Here is a 20,308-nt window from a genome sequence, read left to right as displayed (position 1 = left end):
GGGGGGGGGAGTTGCCTTGTGCATCCCAACTCCATGCAAATAGGTGCAAGAGGAAAAAGCTGAAAGAAGCATCTAGAAGGTGCCTGGTGTTGGGATAGTGGGAATGCTCTTTCTTCTCTTGGCCATGTCATTCCAAGAGCATTGTCCCCTATGGTTGCAGGTTGTGAGCCACAGAAGGAACCTAAGGGCATTAACTAACAGGGGTGGGGTGGCTGTCAGCTCCTGGAATAGAAGCAAACTGGGAACCCAGGCTGAATATTCCACAAGGTTTGAAACTGAGACGTGTACCGTTCAGCAGCAGGTCTGACAGAACAAGTGTCTTTTGGCGAGTTCGGAGGTTGGGGGAGGAGTTTAGGAGCAGTCGAGTCCTCAAATCACGGAGGATTCTGAGCAGAGCTGTTGGGGGAAGTGTGTAGCACTCAGCTCTCCACAGCAGGAGACTCTTGTGCAGTGTGGGTCACTTCCTATGGTATAAATACTACCACTGCTTTACTGTAGGGACAGTAGTGAACAAGGAGTTGGAAAGAGTGGGCAGCACTGTGCCCTCGACACACAGACTCCTGAAGGAGAGAGACCTCGGGAGGCATGCTCAAAGAAGTAGGAAATGATGACTTTGGGGTATCCATGCCTTTTAAGTATTTAAAGTATTTTTTGAATGGATGTTTCCCCTGCATGGATGCTTGTGCACCATGTATGTGCAGTGCCCATGGAGGCCAGAAGAGGGCGCCAGATTCCCTGGGACTGGAATTTCAGACAGTTCTAAGTCACCCTGTAGGAGCTGGGAATCAAACCCAGGCCCTCTGGAAGGGCAGCCAGCGCTCTTGACCACTGAACCATCTCCAGTGTCTCAGTCGCCTTTTAGAAGGCAGTTTATACAGTTGAGTTTATATCTCAGAATTCCAACGACAGCTTAACAAGCAGGTATGAGCCACCCCAGCCAGTAAAGGGCATCTTTGTTCACATGCTCACCCTCAGGCCAGGAGGCTGGTGTATCTTGACTGACAGCTCTCAAAACTCTTCCCTGTGGGGGAGTCCTTGTGTCCTGAAGGAAAGAGAACCTCATCCAAGCCTAACCTAGCGTGTGTTTTGTTTGCTTCCTCATCCTTTCTTTAAGATGTATTTTTCCAGTTGTATTTTTTTCTTTCCATTTCCTTCTCTCCCTTCCCCTCCTTCTCCTCTCCCTTCTTCCTCTCTCCCCTCCCCTTCCTGCCCCTTTCTCTCTCTCTTTTCTTTCTAACTCACAATTGCACAAACTCCCAGGGAATTTTAAAGGATCCAAGACTAAGAAGGGCAAGTGGAAGGACCAGTCGGAGAGGGACAGGTCTCTGAGTAGCCGTGCTAGACCCCACCCAGCCCTCATCTTCTCCAGGGGCAGAAACGACCGAGCTAAGCATCCCCCTCAACACCTGCCCCTGTCTGGATGTCTTCTCCTGGAGACCCCCTAGAGAACAGACACCCAAAGGTGACAAGCACCCTGTAGCAGACCCCATGAGGACAGATGAGGCGAAGGGACCCTGGAGGCTCTTCAGTGGCTGGAGACTAGAATAGTTGTTCTCCAGACTTTCTTCTCTCTCAACACACGGGCAGGTGGCCATGCTGGGACCGGTTCATCATGACATATCAAGAGCCCACTGATACACCAGAGCAAGGAGTCCACCTGCAAACATCTGCTGCCTCTCACTTGAGACCATGTGGTAGACAGAAGGCAGCCACCCCTGAACAGGAGGGGAACCTGTAGGGAGAAGGCACTGCCCATCCTCCAGGAACAACTGAGCAGACACTGGCCTCTTACCAGCAGCTCATACCTCTAGGGGGAGACACCATCCCTCACCCCCTTTGGGTAGATGAGGAAACTGAGGCCCAGAGAGATTGGCTGACTTGCCCAAGTCACACGGTCGTGGGAAGAAAACCTGGCCTGGGTAAGTGAGAACCCATGGTCTTGATCCTCTGTCGTGGGAGATGAGGGGCATCCACAGGACTCTGCCAACCTTGGAGGTGTGAGGATCTGTCTCACCAACCTGAGACCTTTCACTTTCTCCTAAACACGCTGGTGCTCGGGGCCAGATATGAGCGGGTGGGCAGGGCTGACGGACTGGTGGTCTGACAATGAGACTGGGGCGCCACTTCTCCACACCCATTGCTGGGTGCCTAAAAGAGCTGTCTGTGGATGCTGACAGTGCACACGGCTGTTTTCAGGACCCTGGGTCTACTTCTTGGGTCTGTCAGTCACTCTATGAGCCCAGTAATCCTGTGGCCTTTGAACAGAGGCTCTGGAGAATAAGCTCTTTAACCTCCTATTGTAGAGAAAAGAAGTGGATTCTCTGGGAGTAACCGCCCAGGGCCAGTGGGTAATCTTAGGCTTTTCTTTGGGTGCCCAGCCCTTGCTGGTCCCCTGGTTTTCCCTCACCACTCTTTTTGCTGGGAGAACCTGAGGAGTGTACAGTGGCCAAAAAGAGGCCTCTTGATGCTGGATCTGAGAGGTATCCAGTATTGTGACCTGTGTGCTGGGTGTGGCCTGGGATAGAGAAAGAAATGTCCCTACAAAGGTATGCTGCTGAGCACCATGCACAGTTTTGATGTCCCCAAACTTCCTCTCAGGTCATGAAGGCCTGAGGGTCTGTCTCCCTTCCCCTAGAGAGGGGTAGCTCGAGCATCTCTTGAGCAGAGACACAGACCTGGGTGTGGGGACTCACACCTCTTGAAGGCAAGGGTGAGTTCATTCCCTCTGAAACTCAACACCTAGAAAGCGAGTGTGTGTGTGTGTGTGTGTGTGTGTGTGTGTGTGTGTGTGCTCCCCTCAGTGCATGTGCGCACTGAGGGCTCCCTTCTACCCTGCCCTGGGAACACCCACAGCCCAGTCCCACTTCCACTGTCTCCACCCCACAGCCTCCTTGCTCACATCCACAAGGGGTCTCCCTATCCCTGATGAGGAAAGCTCTGTCTCTTTGATCCCATTGACCCTCAAGTCCTAGGAGAGATCCCCAAGCCCGGGACACTCTGAGCTGGCAGAGATGCACTCCAGCTGCCCCTTGTTAGCCTTGGGCCACAGAGGGAGACTGAATGAGATCTGGGCTTGGCTTTGGTAGGAGGCAGAAGGCTTCCTCTTAAAGCAAGGAGGCAGGAACTTTAATTACCCAGGCAGAGGACTGAGCAAGGGAGTGGGTATGGATGCTGCAGGGCCAGGCTGCAAATCTGTCTCTCTCATGTTCCTACTCTGGGTCTGATGGCTGTTTGATCCTGAACTTGGAGCTTCTCTGTTGTTCCACACCCACCCAGGCTTGTCCAAAGCATGCTAATGAGCACCATGAGAGCAGCCAGGCTTCAGGTCACTAATGAAGAACATACAGATGTTTGGGGCCTGATAGAGGCCTCCGCTGGGTGGAGCTAGACAGCTTGGGGAAGGGAGGACCTTTACGCCGGCAGCTGCTTTCTGTATCATCAGCATCCCACTGATAAGGTACTGTGTGTCAGGTCACAAGTGGCAGAAGTCAGGGGCCTGAGCCTGCTGGCTCCAACTCTGTTCACTCAGCTCTCCAGTTCATAGGGCTCTTCAAGGCCACTGGGAAAACATGCCACCTCAGTCCTGAACTTTCCGCCTTGTCCCTGAACTTACCAGCCATGGTGGCCTTCTGTTAACATGCTTTCCAGTCATGAAAGGCCTAATAATGCGATGAGTGTCTGAAAAAGAATCGCCTCTAGTAGACGCTGGACCCATCAGCATGGGGTGTAAGGGCATTGGCCTGGCTCCTTTGTGGAAAGAAACAAACACAAGATGCAACAAGGGAGCTGAAGCCCATGGACATCTATTAAGCACCAGGTGTTCAGAAGCTGACCTTGGTGCCAAAGGTAGTGGCCCTGGTATGCACGTCTACCGATGAGGTTTAGTCCCCCAAAACTTTTAAAGCTCATCCACGTGTTTCTTGAGAACCTATTGTGTGCTAATCACAGCTCCAGGCCCAGAGATATAAACAGTAATTAACAAAATCATCCATGTTTCTGTGTTCACGGGACTTGCATGTGAGCATGGGTGACAGGGAAAGACCAAGGAACAGAGCGATGTGGGAGCTTGCCCAGGGTTCTAGAGGATCTAGAGGCAGTGAGCGAGACGCTGCATCGGGAAAGAGCAGAGCAGGATGTCTGAGCCCTGGGAAAGGAAGGCAGTAGGAACTTGAGGATGGACAGGAGAGGGCAGGCAAAGGCTGAGTGGTAGGGTCCAGGGGATGTGACCGGAGGGCAGTGGACAGGGAGGGAGTGGAGGCTGTGGAGGGACGAGGGTCAGTCCTCTAAAATGTGGGACATTTTAGGGAGTGGGACAGCTGCATACTCTTGCTTAATTTGGGCCCAAAGCCTACAAAGTGGGTTCTAAGCCCTCAGTCACATGGGGAAGGAAGAACTGGGGCATAAGGACAGTGGCTTACCCAGTGAGGCCACAACAGGGCCACTATTTTAACAGAGACCTGAGCTAAGCTGCTCACACCGCCTACCCACTGTTGTCTGCCCCACTTGAGGATGTCCCTGGGTCTAGGCCTCCAGCATCGTGCTCTAAACCTGAGTGTCTCGGTGCTCTCTTCTGTCACTTTGTCTTCATGGATGGGCCTCGGGCTGAACAGAACCTGGCAGAATGTGATTTGAGGATTCGTTCAGAACATCATGTCTCCCATACAATTGCAAGTAGCTACATTCTTGGTTGCTAGGCAGCCAGGTGCAACCCAGTGCAGGGGGTTGGAGATGGGGGATGACTCACCCTAGGCACCCGCCCTTCTCTGCCTATGTGCCTCAAGATACAACCCCTCCCAGATAGGCAGGGGAAACTCTTGGGGGCAAAATGGACGCAAGTCAAAAAGGCAAAGAGTTCAAATCAAACAGAACAGCTTCTGCCACAGAGGAAAATTGAGCCAAGGGTCTCCTTCAAAAATAATAGGAAAAGTTTTCATGGCCATCATGATGGCCCATGTCTTTGGTCAGGCACCCAACACTGTTCCCAGCAGGTTCACATATGTGATGGGTGCATCTTTGCCTCATAATAGCCCTGTGGGAGTGGTACTGTTCAAATCCCACTTTGTAGACGTGAAAAACAAGGCACCATGGAGGTTTATATGCCCAGCCTGTGCACAACAGGGCCAGGCATTGCAGCCCTAAGCCCAGCATCAGGACCAATGGACACAAGACAAGTCTGAGGAATGGGCTGAAGACCAGTGAAGAGAAATAAAGACCTCTGGGGGTTCTCCTCAAAACTGGAACTAGATTAATTGATTCACATCTTATTAGCAAAGAGCTGAGGTTGGTGGAAAGGGTCCAGAGGCCAGCAGACCTTATATGGATGGTAACAGGTACCATGAAATAAAGAGAAGGAAGCTGAAAATGGGGGTGGAGGTGGGTGTCAAGGGGAGGAAACAGACCCAGGCTTGGAAAAGTAGAGAGAAGGTAAGAAGAAATCAAGAACAGCTCACCACCAACTCACCATTTGAGACTTAGCGCCTCTAAGCAGTTGGGTGTGATGGGTCTCTGTGCCCCTTGGACCCAGGACACACCTAACACTCTGGATGTGGCAGCTATGAAAGGTTTACTTGGATATGTGAGCAAAGAAGAACGGAAAGTGGGAGGGAGGGAGTGGGAGGAAGGAAGGAGTGGGGAAGAGGAAATGTCGTGGTCCCTGGGGCAGTGAGCCCAGACTACATGGTGAATCAGAAGTGGGGCAGGAGGAAGGATCCTCACTGAGGGGCCGTTGCAGAGATAGACAAGAGAGAAAGGTTTAGAGTCTGAATTTGAGTGTGACCTCAAGAGCAAAGGAAGGTCAAATCCACAAACACCAAGGAGGCTGATCTACATGGTCAACCAGAGAAGAAACAGATGTGCAAGGAACAATGAGTTTGGTTGGCAGACATGTCCAAAACCACAACAAAAGGCACTCCTTTTATGCACTATGTGATTCTGTCCCGGGTACTGAAAAGAAAATGAAAACAGACAGATTGAAAGACATTTCCAGTCCTTCTTTTCTTAACCCCCAGCTATGACAGACATCACTAATCAATCCCAGTGTCAAGCCCCATCAGAGCTCAACACTAATGGCAGGCCACCATCTGAGAAGACTGAGAAGGCAGGCCAGTATCAGGAAGACTGCTTCTCCTGCCCTGGGCTCTAGACCCTGCCAATCTCTTGTAAGAGCCCGTGATCTAGGCCTCCTTGCAGCTAGAACCCCAAGCCCTGTCTCTCAACCCAGCAGGACAGACTCTGTCCCTTATCTGCCAAAAGAGGCCACCTCACATCCAACAGGAATGTCACCAAGATGTAACCAGAGGCCTGTGGGCCAGTCAGGGCCCTGGTGTTCTAAATCTAGAAGCACCTGTTCTGGTTATTCAAGAAAGCTTAGCAGTGGACCTGAGTGCAGGCAGAGGCACCTATTGCCACATCACACCAGCTACTAAACTACACGAAAAGACTGTGGCCAGTTCCCCATAGAGGCCTTGAGTTTTGGTATTTGTGAGGAGGCAGACTTGGTGGTGATGGGCCCAGCTCCACCCCATGCTGTTTCCCCTCAGCGACTGTGGCTCCTGTATTTGCATAGCCCAGGGCTTCACAGAGCCCCTGTGCTGCACCTCACCCCAGCCCCACAAGGAAGGGAAGTTATTGGCTTTCTGCCACACTGGACTGCACACCCGGGCACCCAAAGTGAAGAGGGCAGTCCTGGGCTGTGGTGAGGGCAACAGGGAGACCTTTGAGGGTCCACTGGGGAAATGCAATGGGCATTTTGGTTGCTAACAGGATCCCCATGATGCCCAATGAAGCATCACCAGGAATAACATGCCTTGTAAATGCTGACCCATGCCCAAGAGATTCCAACAGCCAGCAATGCAGAGTATTGAGACCATGGAGAACCTGACAGCTACCTGAGCCTATACAGCTCCCTCTCTGGGGAGTGGCACTACTATTTACCAAATGTCACTCTGTGTGGAGCACTGGGTGCCCCACACTACCTCACACGGCCCCGTCTTTGCTCTCTGGAGCCTGCAGAACTTCCTCACTTTATGTCCTGAGAGGCCCAGAGAGGGTGAATGACTGTCCCTCACACCACACAGCTGGAAAGCAGAAAGGCCAGTCATTAGGTGCTGTGACATGCCACTCAAAGGCCTGAGGACAAAAAAAAGGATGCTGTGTTCTACCTGTGCCTGACCCAACTGCTTCTATAAGACTCCGCCCAGCATGTAGTCACAGCAGTGCCTCACCAGGCTTCCAAGTGAGTGCAGAAAACCAAGGGAGATGGTCCCCAGTGCTTCTGCTCACTGGCATGTGACCCCTTACAACAAAAAACACAGTCACAACTAGGTGAGTGGGCAAGGGAAGAGGGGGTCACAGGGGAGACATTACCCTGCAAGGACATTCTGCACACTCTTTGTTAGTGCCCCGGGCTCAGCTTTCCACACAAGGAAAACAATATCCACACTACTGGAACTTGTTGAAGTTCATACAGCTAGAAGTTGGCAGAGCTCAGGTTCTAACTCAGACCCCTCCAGAGCCTGTAGCAGTGATGAAAAGGGGCATGCAAGGTTCAAAGCCTTCAAAGTTGCCTCTTAAAGCAGCCGCATTGGAGATCTGGGGTGTGGCTCAGTTGGTAGAGTATTTGCCTGGAGTACCCAAGCCCTGAGTGAAATCCCCAGTACCAGATAAACAGGGTGTGGGGGTGCACACTTGTACCCCCAGCACTTCAGAGGTGGAGGCAGGAGGATCAGAAGTTTAAGGGCATCCTCAGCTATTTATCAAGTTCAAGGCTAGCCTGGGCTGCATGAGACCCTGTCTCAAGGAAAACAAAACGAAACAACAAAGGTGGTGGTGGGCTGCTTTGAGCAGTTCAGGCTGTCCATCCAGGCACATCAGTGATTTGCCTTCGTGACTCATCTATCTCTCTCATTTTTGAAGTAGAGTCTTGCTATCTAGTTCATCCTGTCCTTGAACTCACTATGTAGCCCAGGCTGGCCCAAAACTCACTTGGCAATTCCCCTGCTTTGGCCTGCCAAGTGCTGGAATTTGCAGGTGTGAGTCATCATGCCCATCCGCTTTCCCCCTTCTTCCGGGCCTTGGTTTCTTCACTCAGAATGTGGAATAATCCCCATTCGTTCGCAGCCTCCTTCATGAAGTTTTATCCATCCAGAAAGATCTAAACTAGTGTTCATGGGTAAGGGGCATGATCCCGGAGATTAGAGCCTGGACTTTAAATCCAGGCCAACCCAGGTGAAACCCAAAGGAGGTTGTCTGTAGCTAGAGTTTTCCTGCCTGACCCACAGTCAGGGCAAATCTCTCTCACCTGCCAGTCCCACAGCCACTCAGACCCAACCAAGTAAACACAGACTTATATTGGTTACAAACTGTATGGCCGTGGCAGGCTTCTTGCTAACCGTTCTTACAGCTAAAATTAATTCATTTCCATTAATCTATGCCTTGCCACATGGCTTGTGGCTTACCGGCATCTTCACATGCTGTTTGTCATCGTGGAGGCTGGTAGTGTCTCTCTGACTCAGCCTTCCACTTCCCAGCTTTATTCTCCTCCTTGCCCCGCCTATACTTCCTGCCTAGCCAATGGCCAATCAGTGTTTTATTGATTAATTATTGATTAATTAGCAACACATTTGCCATACATCCCACAGCACTTCCCCCTTTTTTTTTTCAAAAAGGAAGGTTTTAACCTTAACAAAGTAAAATTACATATAATTTGGGAATTTGGGCGTAGCTTCTCTTACTACTTCCTGCTGGAAGGGGGCGCTGTATCTTATGGGGAAACAAAGAAAATTTTACAATTATGGAATAGTCCATGAGGCTGTATCGTCTGAGCCAGTTGCCTTCAAACCATTCTGGATGTTGGATCATCTGGGCCATGGTGTCATTGGAGACCTTCAGGGGGTCTTGGCTGGTCAAACCTGATGTATCTTAATCTTGAACGAATCCATAGCCTCTGGCTTTCTGTGGGAACAAAAGAGACTCTTTTCCAAAGCAACATATCCTTATATCCAAATTTTGAAGTCAAGGTATCTTCAAAATATATATATTGGTTTAACTCAACAGCTTTTACAATCAAATGTTTTTCTGCAGTTAAAAATCCCAAAGACAACACAATCCAGATTCTCTGTGTAATATTCATCTTTACGTGGCTTATTTTTTATATTAATTTTACTGTCTCTTTAAAGACTTTATTTTTTAAAACTATGTATTTGTTTATATAACTGTATATATCACCCTATATCACCTTTTTTGTCTCTTTCAAGCCTACGTATATTTTACACACATTTAAACTATTACATCTGAATCTGTCTTATTGTGAATCTCTTGCCTTAAACTGCAGCAGCTGTGGCTGCTGGCTCCGCCCACCTCAGCTTCCCAACATGGCTACGTTTAACACCAGCTCTGGGAGCTATCGTGGGTCTATGCTTTTATCCAAGCAGCGTGTAGTCCAGAAACCTTTTTTTTTGTTTTGTACCTGCAAAGGCTAAATCCACCACGCAGCTTAATGTGCCACTTGCAGAGGCCTGATTCCTGCCATACTGCAGGTTGAGCACGCACACTAGGAACCCACCAGTAGCTGAAACTGGCAGCTGCTGCTCATTTGAGAGAGACAACTAGGAACTGTTTTTAGCTCCATTTTAGAATCGTTTCTCAGTTTTTAGGTGGAAACTCTTGCCACCACGTTGGACGCCATTTGTAGCTAGAGTTTTCCTGCCTGGCCCACAGTCAGGGCAAATCTCTCTCACCTGCCAGTCCCACAGCCACTCAGACCCAACCAAGTAAACACAGACTTATATTGGTTACAAACTGTATGGCCGTGGCAGGCTTCTTGCTAACCGTTCTTACAGCTTAAATTAATTCATTTCCATTAATCTATGCCTTGCCACATGGCTTGTGGCTTACCGGCATCTTCACATGCTGTTTGTCATCGTGGAGGCTGGCAGTGTCTCTCTGACTCAGCCTTCCACTTCCCAGCTTTATTCTCCTCCTTGCCCCGCCTATACTTCCTGCCTAGCCAACGGCCAATCAGTGTTTTATTGATTAATTACTGATTAATTAGCAACACATTTGCCATACATCCCACAGCAGTTGTCTTTACAAATCCATGCCTCAGTTTCTCCATCCGTAAAGCAGTTCACAAAATGAGGTCACAGGGAAGCCATGAGCAGTAAATGGTGCAGTGCCCACACAGGGTGAACAGTGGCAACACTGTGACCATTGTCCCAGTGTTCAGTTCTCTCCTCTACCTGCCTGTCCCACAGTCTCCCTGTGATACTGTGGACCTGGGAGGCCCCTCAGGAGACTAGCGACAGACCCAGCTTCTACACCACCCCCCACAAGGACTCACTCTCAGCTGGCTGAGCTGAGTCGACTTCACATCTGGCTCCCTACATCTCCCACTCATTCCCCTAAGGCCCCCAGAATTCTTTCATTGTGAAAGAGCACCCATTTCTACAGTATGCCTCCCGGCCTAGTCCTCAAGTGGCCATTTGTAAGAACAGAAAGGACCTGGTGTCCTGAAGTTTTCCCGAGAGTAACATCAGGATGGAAAGGTCACAGGCCTCCAGGTTAAGGCTCAGGCTGCCGATGCGCGTGTCCTCACCAAGCCTGCCCCTGGCCTCCATGACCCTGAGGGTGTGCCTGGAGGCTTTTCTACCCCAACTGTCAGCAAGAATGCCAAGCCACTGAGATTAAGCTTGGGCATAGGGGGGATGACCAGAGGAGACCCTGGGTGCCCCCCCAAACTTCAGTCCCTTTCACAAACACCCCTGTCTTAGAGAAGATGTCACTGTGGAGTCAAGCATTGCCCCAACCCTCTGCTCTTCCTAGGCATGTGTGTCTAGGAAAGGCCATGTGCTTACTGAGCATCTACTTTAGTTCAGAACAATACATGCCACACTATCTCTGCCCTCATGGAGCTGACACTTAACAAGGGAGACAAGTACAAGAAAAAAAACTTTTTTTTTTTTTTTGGTTTTTCAAGATAAGGTTTCTCTGTGTGGCCCTGGCTGTCCTGGAACTCACTCTGTAGACCAGGCTGGCCTCGAACTCATAGAGATCCGCCTGCCTCTTCTTCTGAGTGCTGGAATTAAAGGTGTGCGCCACCACTGCCAAGCTGAAACTTGTGTTATTAATGATTTGGATGGAAGGGATTCTTGGGGACTAGAAGAGCATTAGAAATGGAGTCCACCCTCACCAAAAGAGGCTCGGCCCTGAAGCAAGAAGGAACTGTGTTGATGCCTCAAGAAGGAGGCTGGTGTCCCTGGAGTATAATGGAGGATGTGGGGCAGAGGCAGGAGAGGACGGCAGGGACCAGGGTTTGGGGCTTGGGAAGGATTGTGACTTTTAGCTTTATGTGACTTTAGCCACTAGAGTGTAGTAGATAAGAATTTAACACGAACACAATGCATTTTACACTCTGAAAACGCAGACTGAGGGCGAGAGGAGAGAGACCAGTTAGTGAAGCTGTCCAGGGCAGCATTGATGGCGACCTGACTGTGGGAATCAGGAAAAGTCCGGCCAGAGATGAGTTTTTCTCCGGATGGTTTTTTGTTTTGGTTTTGGTTTTGGTTTTGGTTTTTCGAGACAGGGTTTCTCTGTGTAGCTTTGTGCCTTTCCTGGAACTCACTTGGTAGCCCAGGCTGGCCTTGAACTCACAGAGATCCGCCTGGCTCTGCCTCCCGAGTGCTGGGATTAAAGGCGTGCGCCACCACCGCCCGGCCAGATGGTTTTGCTAGGTATGTGCAACAGGGTTAAGAGACGGAAGGAGGCCTGGCATACCCTGGCGTAATGGTGGCACACACTTCTAATCCCAGCACCCGGCAGGCAGATCTCTGAGAGTTCAGGGTCCGCCTAGTCTACATAGTGAAAGCTCACCCCCTACACACACCCCTTAAAAAATAAAAAAGAGGTGGGAACGGACCTGAAGGGTCACTGTAGACAAATACAAAGGGGAGGGGAGATGGCGGGCCTGTCTGTGGAGCAGCTTCTGTGTGTCTGGCTTCTCGGGCCTTGTTTTCATCTCTGTGACCAGGCTATGAGCTCGGAACCATGCTGCCCATGACATGGAGAAGCTGAAATAATCCAGTCAGGGACACACAGTTCACAGATGGAAGCGAAGGTACTAACTCAGGAATATTTATCTCCAGGTCCATTTCCTCTAAAAGTTCTATAGAAAAAAAAAAAAAAAAAAACTTCATTTTCTTCAGTGTTGATTTAAAAAAGAAATTAAAGTTTGAATTATTCAGATAAAACATGATCTCCTGATTAAAATTCACATATTTCAGTCAGAGCCGACTACCACAACCAGTTCGCTGCCTCTTCCAAGAGTGAGTGCCACCTTTGTGAGTTTGGGTCCGATCCTTGCACATCTCTCACCACGTACTTATGTGTGTGCACATCCATAGAAGTGGAGCATCCTGTTTTCCACAAACGGAGTTGAAGGGCACATGTCGTTCCGATGATGCTTGCTCTCACTCACCAGTTCTCCTCCTAGGCTAGTGAACAGAAGCCGAGCTCATTTGTTCCGAACTGCCGTGTAGTATATTGTGGGCTACATGAGCTACAGTTTATTTAGCCCACTCAGTTTCCAAAGACAGAAACTCATTTTTCTATAAATGTAGCTTTTAAAGAGCTTGTAGGGATTTTTCCCCCCTCGAAATATAAGGCTTTTATTTATGCTAATGGAAGAACCCACATCACACTGACAGCACAAATATTTAGCAACACCCAGCCTGGTGACTGTGTTTTCCAAATCCCATTCAGGTGCCTTCGAGCCAGTGCTTGTCCACAGCCAAGGCTCTGTGTAGAACGTGAGGCTGTCTCCAGAACAGCAGGAGAGAGGCAGAGCTCTTGCCTTGGACACTGGGTCCGGTCGAAGGCAGCTAGCAGGCGTGGGAAGAACAGTCACGGAGCCTCTGTGGTCTGGGCTTCAGCTATGTGTGAAATGCTGTGAAAAGGCAGACTGCCGTGCTGCCGATTCCGTGTGGTTAGCAGCAGAACTCAAAGGGAGGAAAGGGCGTCCTGTCCAGGTTCTAGACACCCATGGTGTACCTAAAGCATACCACATTTCACCCTTTCTTCTCTCCAACGCATAGAGCTTGGTTGTCCCTAGGCCCTGTTTTTAGGGAATGTAGGCTCAGAGAGAGGCACCCACCCGCCTACTGTCCAATGAGCAGGGCGCCCCCTCCTGGGGCAGTGGGGAAGCGCTGCTTGCAATGCTTTTGTGTGGAAGCACTTCCTGTGGAGGAAGGGTCACATGGGCCGTGAATGCAGCTTTGGGGCCTCTGTTTTTCCATGGGGCAGGGACAAGACATCTAGTGTCATCTATGAGGTCGACAGAGTATGGAACGGCCCAAAGAGGGGAGGCCACCTGCCTGAGGGCACAGGGCCAGGAGAAGTTCAGGCATCTTATCCTATTTCACCATTTCAGCCAGTTGCTGCAAGTCCCTGGTAATAGTTTCCTGGGAGCTGCCCATTGGGCTAACCTCTGACAAGGGACAGAGCCCACAGACTCCCCCACAGCCACACCACAGGGCTGTCAATGCCCACCCTGAGCCAGATGGTGGTGGTGCACACCTTTAATCCCAGTACTCGGGAGGCAGAGGCAGGCAGATCTCTGTGAGTTCGAGGACAGCCTGGTCTACAGAGTGAGATCCAGGACAGGCACCAAAACTACACCGAGAAACCCTGTCTCGAAAAAAAAAAAATGCCCACCCTGCCCACCAGCCCAGTTGTTAGTGCTGTTGTTTTCGCTGAATCACCTCCAAGGTATAACAGGGTTCCGGCCCAACCACACCATTGAGCACCTGTGCAGGCACCCACAGTCCCATGTTCATGCTGGGTCCCACAGCTGTCATCTGAGGCCTCTTGGACATGGTCTAGTTTGAACCACTGTTGTTCTATGGAATGTGAGTCACGGGCCCTGAAGCTACCTGCATGGTTTTAATTCCCCAGACACCTGGGGGCTGGAGGCCGAGGCTGCTGTGGACCCGTCACCGGGTGCGGGCGCTGTGGGCTCTACGCAGAAACTTCCTCAGCCTACCCCTGATCACAACAGGCTGGAGAGAGTCGGGTGGCTGCTGGGCTTGTCTCACTGGCCTTTGACATAGCAGGACCCTATGCCTTCGTGTGCAGGTCTGTACAGCATGGCCCAGGAGCTTGACTGTGTGCAAAGTTCTGTCAGCGCTGTGGTTCAGGGATCCTCAAGCACAGTGATTCGGGGATCCTCAAGCACAGTGATCCCGGGGCCACCACCCCTCCCCCACCCAGAGAGTGTAAAATCTACTTGGGGTCATACGGCAAGGAAAGATAGGTCCCAGCCAAGTCCCCTGACCCAGGTTGAGGGGTGCTGATATGCTGGTGGGGTATTGACACCTAAGACAGGTACACACAGGTAGACTGAAGTATCCAGGGCTGCCGTATGGCTCCATGGTAAATCGTTTTTCACAATACATACAAGGTGCTGGGTCCCATCTCTAGTATGGCAAGAAAAAAAATTGCCCAACATTCCAGGCACAGGACAGCAGAAAGGGTGGTGGCTGTGGAGACATGGCAGTCAGTGGCAGCGGTGGGTATGTGGTTGTTTGTGGCAGTCGTGGCCATGGTAATGTGGCAGTGTATAGCCCCCAGTTGCTACTCACGTGGCTTTGGACAGCTCACATTGGCAACTAGGGGCTGAACTCAGCCCACAGGGACATGAATTTGGCCCCGAAACATCTCCAGTGGGGAGATCTTGTGTTAGATTTCAGCCTTTTGATTTATGAAAGCTTGGAAGAGTTCTCCACTGGATCCCACATCCCCCTCAAAGGACAGCATGCTCCTCAGTCTCCACTGCTCCTGATTGCCTCCCTCCTGCTCCCTTCACCTATTGGCCTTCAGTTGTGGCCCTCCCTTCACTGACACAGGGCCCAGGTTCTTAGGGTCTGGCCTGTGGGTCCCCAGCATCACAGAACCTCATAGCTCTGGCCTGACCCGCCCCCCGGAACTGACTCCCACATTGTCCACCATTTGTCCTGTAGGTAGATGTCAGATCACTAGAAACCCAGAGGGATCCAAGACTCAATCGGGCCCTGGCTTAGCCCTCACCGTACGTGCCCGGTTTCTTTACTTGCATGCCAAGCTGCAAGAAGGCGCGCATGCGAAAACAGACCCCCAGCACAGCCGCTCGGGAACCTCAGGACCCTCGGGGAACCCTGTCTTAGGGAAGGCCCTCGGTATCTGGATGGGAAAATAGGCTCAGAAAAGGGACTGAACAGCCAGAGGCCCAGCAAATCTCAGCGAGAGCCCCATCCTCACAGGTCCCCCACTCTCAATAGCAGCCACTTCTAGAAGAAAGCCTAAAGCTCATCCATACTTGGTGTGCATGAGTAAGGAGTGCACCTCCCTCCAGGGAGTCCAGAAAACTCGAGATTTTGGTTAAAAGAGTAAAGCCAAGGGCCTCTAAGATGCCAGGCAGCAAGGACACCGCATGGCCTCTGAAGCCCCCAGGTCACAGTAGGCTGGGTTTGTTTTCTCAGTGTGTGGACATCCCAAGAGGGAAGCCCAGCACAGGACAGTGCTTCCACATGCTAAACACAGGGCTCACAGGACCTTCCGAAAGTCCCCATCCTCCATCAAGTAAATGGCCCAGCTGACCATGACTCCTCCTTCTTACTATGTAGATGAGGGCTGGGCTACCCAGGGCTTCATTCACCTTCTGGAGAGGCTCTGCAGGACCCTGGGTAGCAAGTAAGCCATGCTCCCTCCCTCTGGGTCTTGATGGTGGTCTTATGACCTTTCTCCCTGCTTCCCCTGAAGCCCAGGCCTGGATTGCAGGCCCCTGAATGCTTACAGCCATGAGTCACAAACCTATTGCCTGCACACCACTCTCTCCAGGTTTCTTAGAGGCTCAAAAACTATGGGCTGAAAGGATGAATGAGTGGACACTCCCATAGAGGACTAAGGCATAACCCAAAAGCAAGCTGGTCCTGTGGGTAAAGGCTCTTGCTACCAAGCCTGGTAACTAGTTCAGTCTCCCAGAAAATAAAATAGCTGAATCCTCAGTTCCCGCCCCAGCATGCCTTGGGCTTCTGCCTTCCCAGGAAAGTACTAAAGGGATGAGTTTTTTTGAAAGGGGCACCCCTCCCTGACTCCACCCACCCTAGCTGCCCTGTTAAAACAAGTGAGTCTGGAGGGGCCTAGCCGTTCATGCATGGATCTCACTACATGCAGACATGTGAGCTGCAGCCTTGAGTGAGAAGCATCTAAGGCCTCCCGTGCCAGCCTGAGGAACAGGCCTGAGACCAACCTTTGCCCCAGAGCACAAAGCTGGGTGAGAGAGGATGCATCCCACGAGCCCATAACCCATAGCGGCCAGGACTGAGCCAGTAATAACAAGGCTGCATCTTGCCCCTCTGAGACAGTGGGTGTGTTGTGTAGGAGCAAGGAGGCTGTCCTTGGCACAGAAAGAGCACAAGCCAGATCCTGGCAAGATGACTCCAGCGGCCGAGGTGCGTGCTAGGCAAACCTGACAACCAGAGTCTCAGAACTCACATGAAGAAGGAAGAAAAGCACTCGCTCCACAGTTTTCCTCTGGTCTCTGAACACATGCTGTGACACACATGTGCCCACATATATCACACACAACCACACACAAGAATAATAACTTAACAAGAAGCACAGGCCAGAACAGGACACTGCTGTGGCCCAAGTATCTGCCACACACCTTATCCCCCTACTAGTGCTCATCACACCAATCTCTGCACACTCACTGAGGGGCTCACTAGTCCTCCGTCATCTATGTCTTTGCGCAGATAAATACAGACACACAGAAGAAAGCCATGTGGAGGGCTCAGCATGGGCATGTGGGGACAGAAGGAGTCAGAGGCCAGCCAGGGATGGCCCCAGGTGGTCTGGGATGGAGGCGGAGAATGAAAGAGGAGACCTCAGCTATAGCCTAGAAGTCAGATGAGGAGCAATGCAGCAGGATGGAACATGTGACTTCAATCTGGAAATAATGAGAAACTATTCCAGTGTTGCAAGGTCAGAGGTCAGGTGCATGATGCTACGGAATTATCTAGACACAGAGAGCAGATGGGTTGTCAGTGGACCCCACTGCTCCAACAGGTGCATGTCAAGGCTGTCCTTGCTGCCCTGGTCTGGGAGCCACAGCCAGAGCCACCCGAACACCTGTGCCCTCAAGACGGATCTCACAGTAACGCATATGTGCGTCCACGGGAGGTTGGCTGCCGGCGGGTGCTGCGCCATCCCAGTCCCAGCTCTGCCCCAGGATCTGCTGAAGGGCTGCACACGGCACAGGCGCACAAGAAACGCTTGCTGACTCAAGCAACACACAAGCCTGTGAGTTGGGTGCCCTCCCTGCCGCCATCACCACAGCAGAAGGGGAAACTGAGGGTCAGGCTGGATTCAAAGCCCAGAGGAGGCTCGTTATGGAAAATGAAGACACCCCATGCTCTGCCGTGTTTACGAAGTGGGAACTCAGACCAGGGAAGAAGCAGGCTGCATGGTTGCCCCAGGGTCACTGGAGCAGGCTATCCCACACTGGGTGGCCTTGAACCAGGAGTGGCTTCTCTCACGTCTCTGAAGCCCCAAGTCCAAAGCCAGAATGTTAGCCAGACTCTGCCCAAGACCCATCAGGAGAGGCCATTCCCAACTTCTTTCGGAAGCTGGTGACTCTGTGGCGTCCTTGGTTGTAGCCATGTCCTTCCAGTCTCCGTCTATTTTGCACTGCTGTGGGATGGTCTGTATGTCAAATTGCTCTGATTGGTCAATAAATAAAACACTGATTGGCCAGTGGCCAGGCAGGAAGTATAGGCGGGACTAACAGAGAGGAGAACTGAGAGAACAGGAAGGCAGGGAGAGACACTGCCAGCCGCCGCCATGACAAGCAGCATGTGAAGATGCCGGTAAGCCACGAGCCACGTGGCAAAGTAAAGATTAATAGAAATGGGCTAAATATAAGAGTAAGAGCTAAACAATGATAGGCCTGAGCTAATGGCCAAGCAGTTTAAATAATGTAAGAGTCTGTGTGTTTATTTTATAAGTGGGCTCCGGGACTGGCAGGACTTGGCAGCGGGAGCTGGAGAGAAATTCTCCAGCAACATTGCACAGCTGTCTTACTGCCGGGGTCAGTGTCACCCATAAGGACACAGAGGGACACCTGGGTAATCTAAGATGCTCTGGCCTCAGTCACATCTCCAGAGAGTGTTTTCTAAGGCAGGTCACTGACCCAGGTCCTGGGAGTTAGGCCTGGATATTCAGATTCTTCAGCTTACAACGGTCTGACTAAGAATTGTTCAGCCTTATGATTGGATGACAGCATACCCATCCAGCCATTGTGGTGGTCACCTTCCATTCATACTCAACAAATCATAGAAGATGTTCAACACCTTAGTATGAAGGAGGCTTTGTGTGGTATGACTCTGCTGAGCTCTAGTGGATTGGGCTGGGCTGAGCTATGATGTCCAGAGTCGGGCGTGTGAGACGTTCTCTGGCATGTATGTTCATGGGGATGGATACCACCATGGGTCTGGAAGCATCCATGTTTCTAGGTTCCTCCATTTACTTAGCAGGGCCCCCACCCCGGACATAAATCGCTTAGAACACTGGGCTCCTAGGCCAAATGCATGGAAGGTTCCAGCCATGTTTGCCTGCTCCCTCCTTACCTCCCAAAGACAGGTGTGCTTCTCCTGACCCCTGCTCAACTCATCTGCCCTCTGTCCACAGGTTTGCCAGGCACCGCTCCAGACCTGGAAAAGAGGAAACAGATTTTTGGGCAAAACTTCATACCTCCAAAGAAGCCAAAAACCTTCCTGCAGCTGGTATGGGAAGCACTGCAGGATGTGACGCTCATCATCCTGGAGATCGCGGCCATCATCTCCCTGGGATTGTCCTTCTACCACCCACCCGGAGAGAGCAATGAAGGTAGGGTGCCCTGGGCACTCCTGAAACATGGGGCATGTGGGAACATTCATGTGTGTGCAGTGCCCACAGCTGCACAGAGTGGGGGAGCTTGCTGGGACTCGGGCCACAGAGACCAGTACATGCCCACGGCCCCAGTCAGCCCACCTGTGAGTGCAAGGCTAGACCAACAGTGGTAATAGCTAAGGCGGACATTTATTAGGCACCTCCAGTATGTCCAGCTCTGGACTTGTGCCTCCTTTAAAGATGCGGAAACAGGGGTATTGGAGAAGGAAGTTGAAGTTTGTTTTTTTGTTTTTGTTTGTTTGTCTATTCTCACAAAATAGCACAGGCTCTGTGATTTATAGAGACATGTCTTTTGTTCTGGAGACTCCCAAGCCCATCAGCAAGGTGGTGCATTGGGTGAGGGGCTTGAGCTGCACTATAGCATGGCAGAGGTCGTTGCATGGTAAGGCCAGGCATGCATGCTGCCTCAGCTATGTCCTTGCCCTGGGATGGGCACACCCTATGACTTCATCTCATCCGTGTTACTTCACCAAGGCCCCGTCCCCAAAGACTGCCTATATGGGGGCCTGGAAATTAAATGTCCAGCATGGGACCACAGTGTCCACCCAGGAGAGAGGCCTCAAGTTGGCCGTGGAGCGTGTTACAGCATGCTGCCAGGCTCCTTCCAAGGCCATTTCTTTCTGTCACCAGACCACGGGAGCAGGAGTCAGTTCTCTCCTTCTGCCATATGGGTTCTGGGGATTGAATTCAGGTCATCAGGCTTGGCAGCCAGCACCCCACCCACTGCGCCATCTAACTGGCCCTGACCTTTTTTTTTTTTCAAAGTGATTTCTTCCCATAGAGGACAGAAGGGAAGGCAAATAAAAAGTCAGGCAGAAAACAGTGGAAGCCAGTAAACAAACCAGTTATTGCTACTGTGACTCAGATTTAAGTTTGACTTGAGCTTCCTAGCAGCCAGGGCAGAAAGGGAAGGTGGATGATTTTCATAGACCAAGTTATCAACAAGAAAGAAGGTGAGATGTCCTGACAGTGGATCCTGGGATGGACGTTCCCATAGTATAGTGAGAGGGATGTACTGTGGACAGCCTTCCTTAAGGTTTCAGCCAATATAAAAGACTTCAGATGGTAAGACTGACATATATAGGTCCTACAGTTTCCAGAGCTACCCCAAATTGGGAGCTGTTGTGGCAGAAGCCCATTGTCTCCTCAGTTAAGCCACACAGTAGTTGTACAGACAGATAGTATTCTTTCTTTGTTTTGGAGACTATAATTTAATTACATTTCTCCAGTCCTTTACCTCCCTCCAAACCCTCTCACATCCTCAGCTCTCCAAGTTTCTTTTTTAATCAATTGTTATTGCATGCATATATGTATTTGTATATACATATAT

The 20,308-nt window shown here is 50.9% G+C and overlaps 1 protein-coding gene across 1 annotated transcript in view; it reads left to right on the top strand.

Moving 5' to 3' along the window:
- Nucleotides 1–20,308, top strand: part of Atp2b2 (ATPase plasma membrane Ca2+ transporting 2) — a 163,343-nt gene that overhangs the window by 60,992 nt on the left and 82,043 nt on the right. Inside the window, exon 3 of the mRNA XM_059257100.1 lies at nt 18,718–18,915. Within this exon, the coding sequence (XP_059113083.1) occupies nt 18,718–18,915 (198 nt within the window). The remainder of the gene's footprint in view (nt 1–18,717; nt 18,916–20,308) is intronic.

This window comes from Peromyscus eremicus, chromosome 3, assembly GCF_949786415.1.
Source record: "Peromyscus eremicus chromosome 3, PerEre_H2_v1, whole genome shotgun sequence".
Classification (NCBI taxonomy): domain Eukaryota; kingdom Metazoa; phylum Chordata; class Mammalia; order Rodentia; family Cricetidae; genus Peromyscus; species Peromyscus eremicus.
The sequence above is the reverse complement of the archived record's forward strand: the minus strand, read 5'-3'. Positions and strand labels throughout refer to the sequence as shown.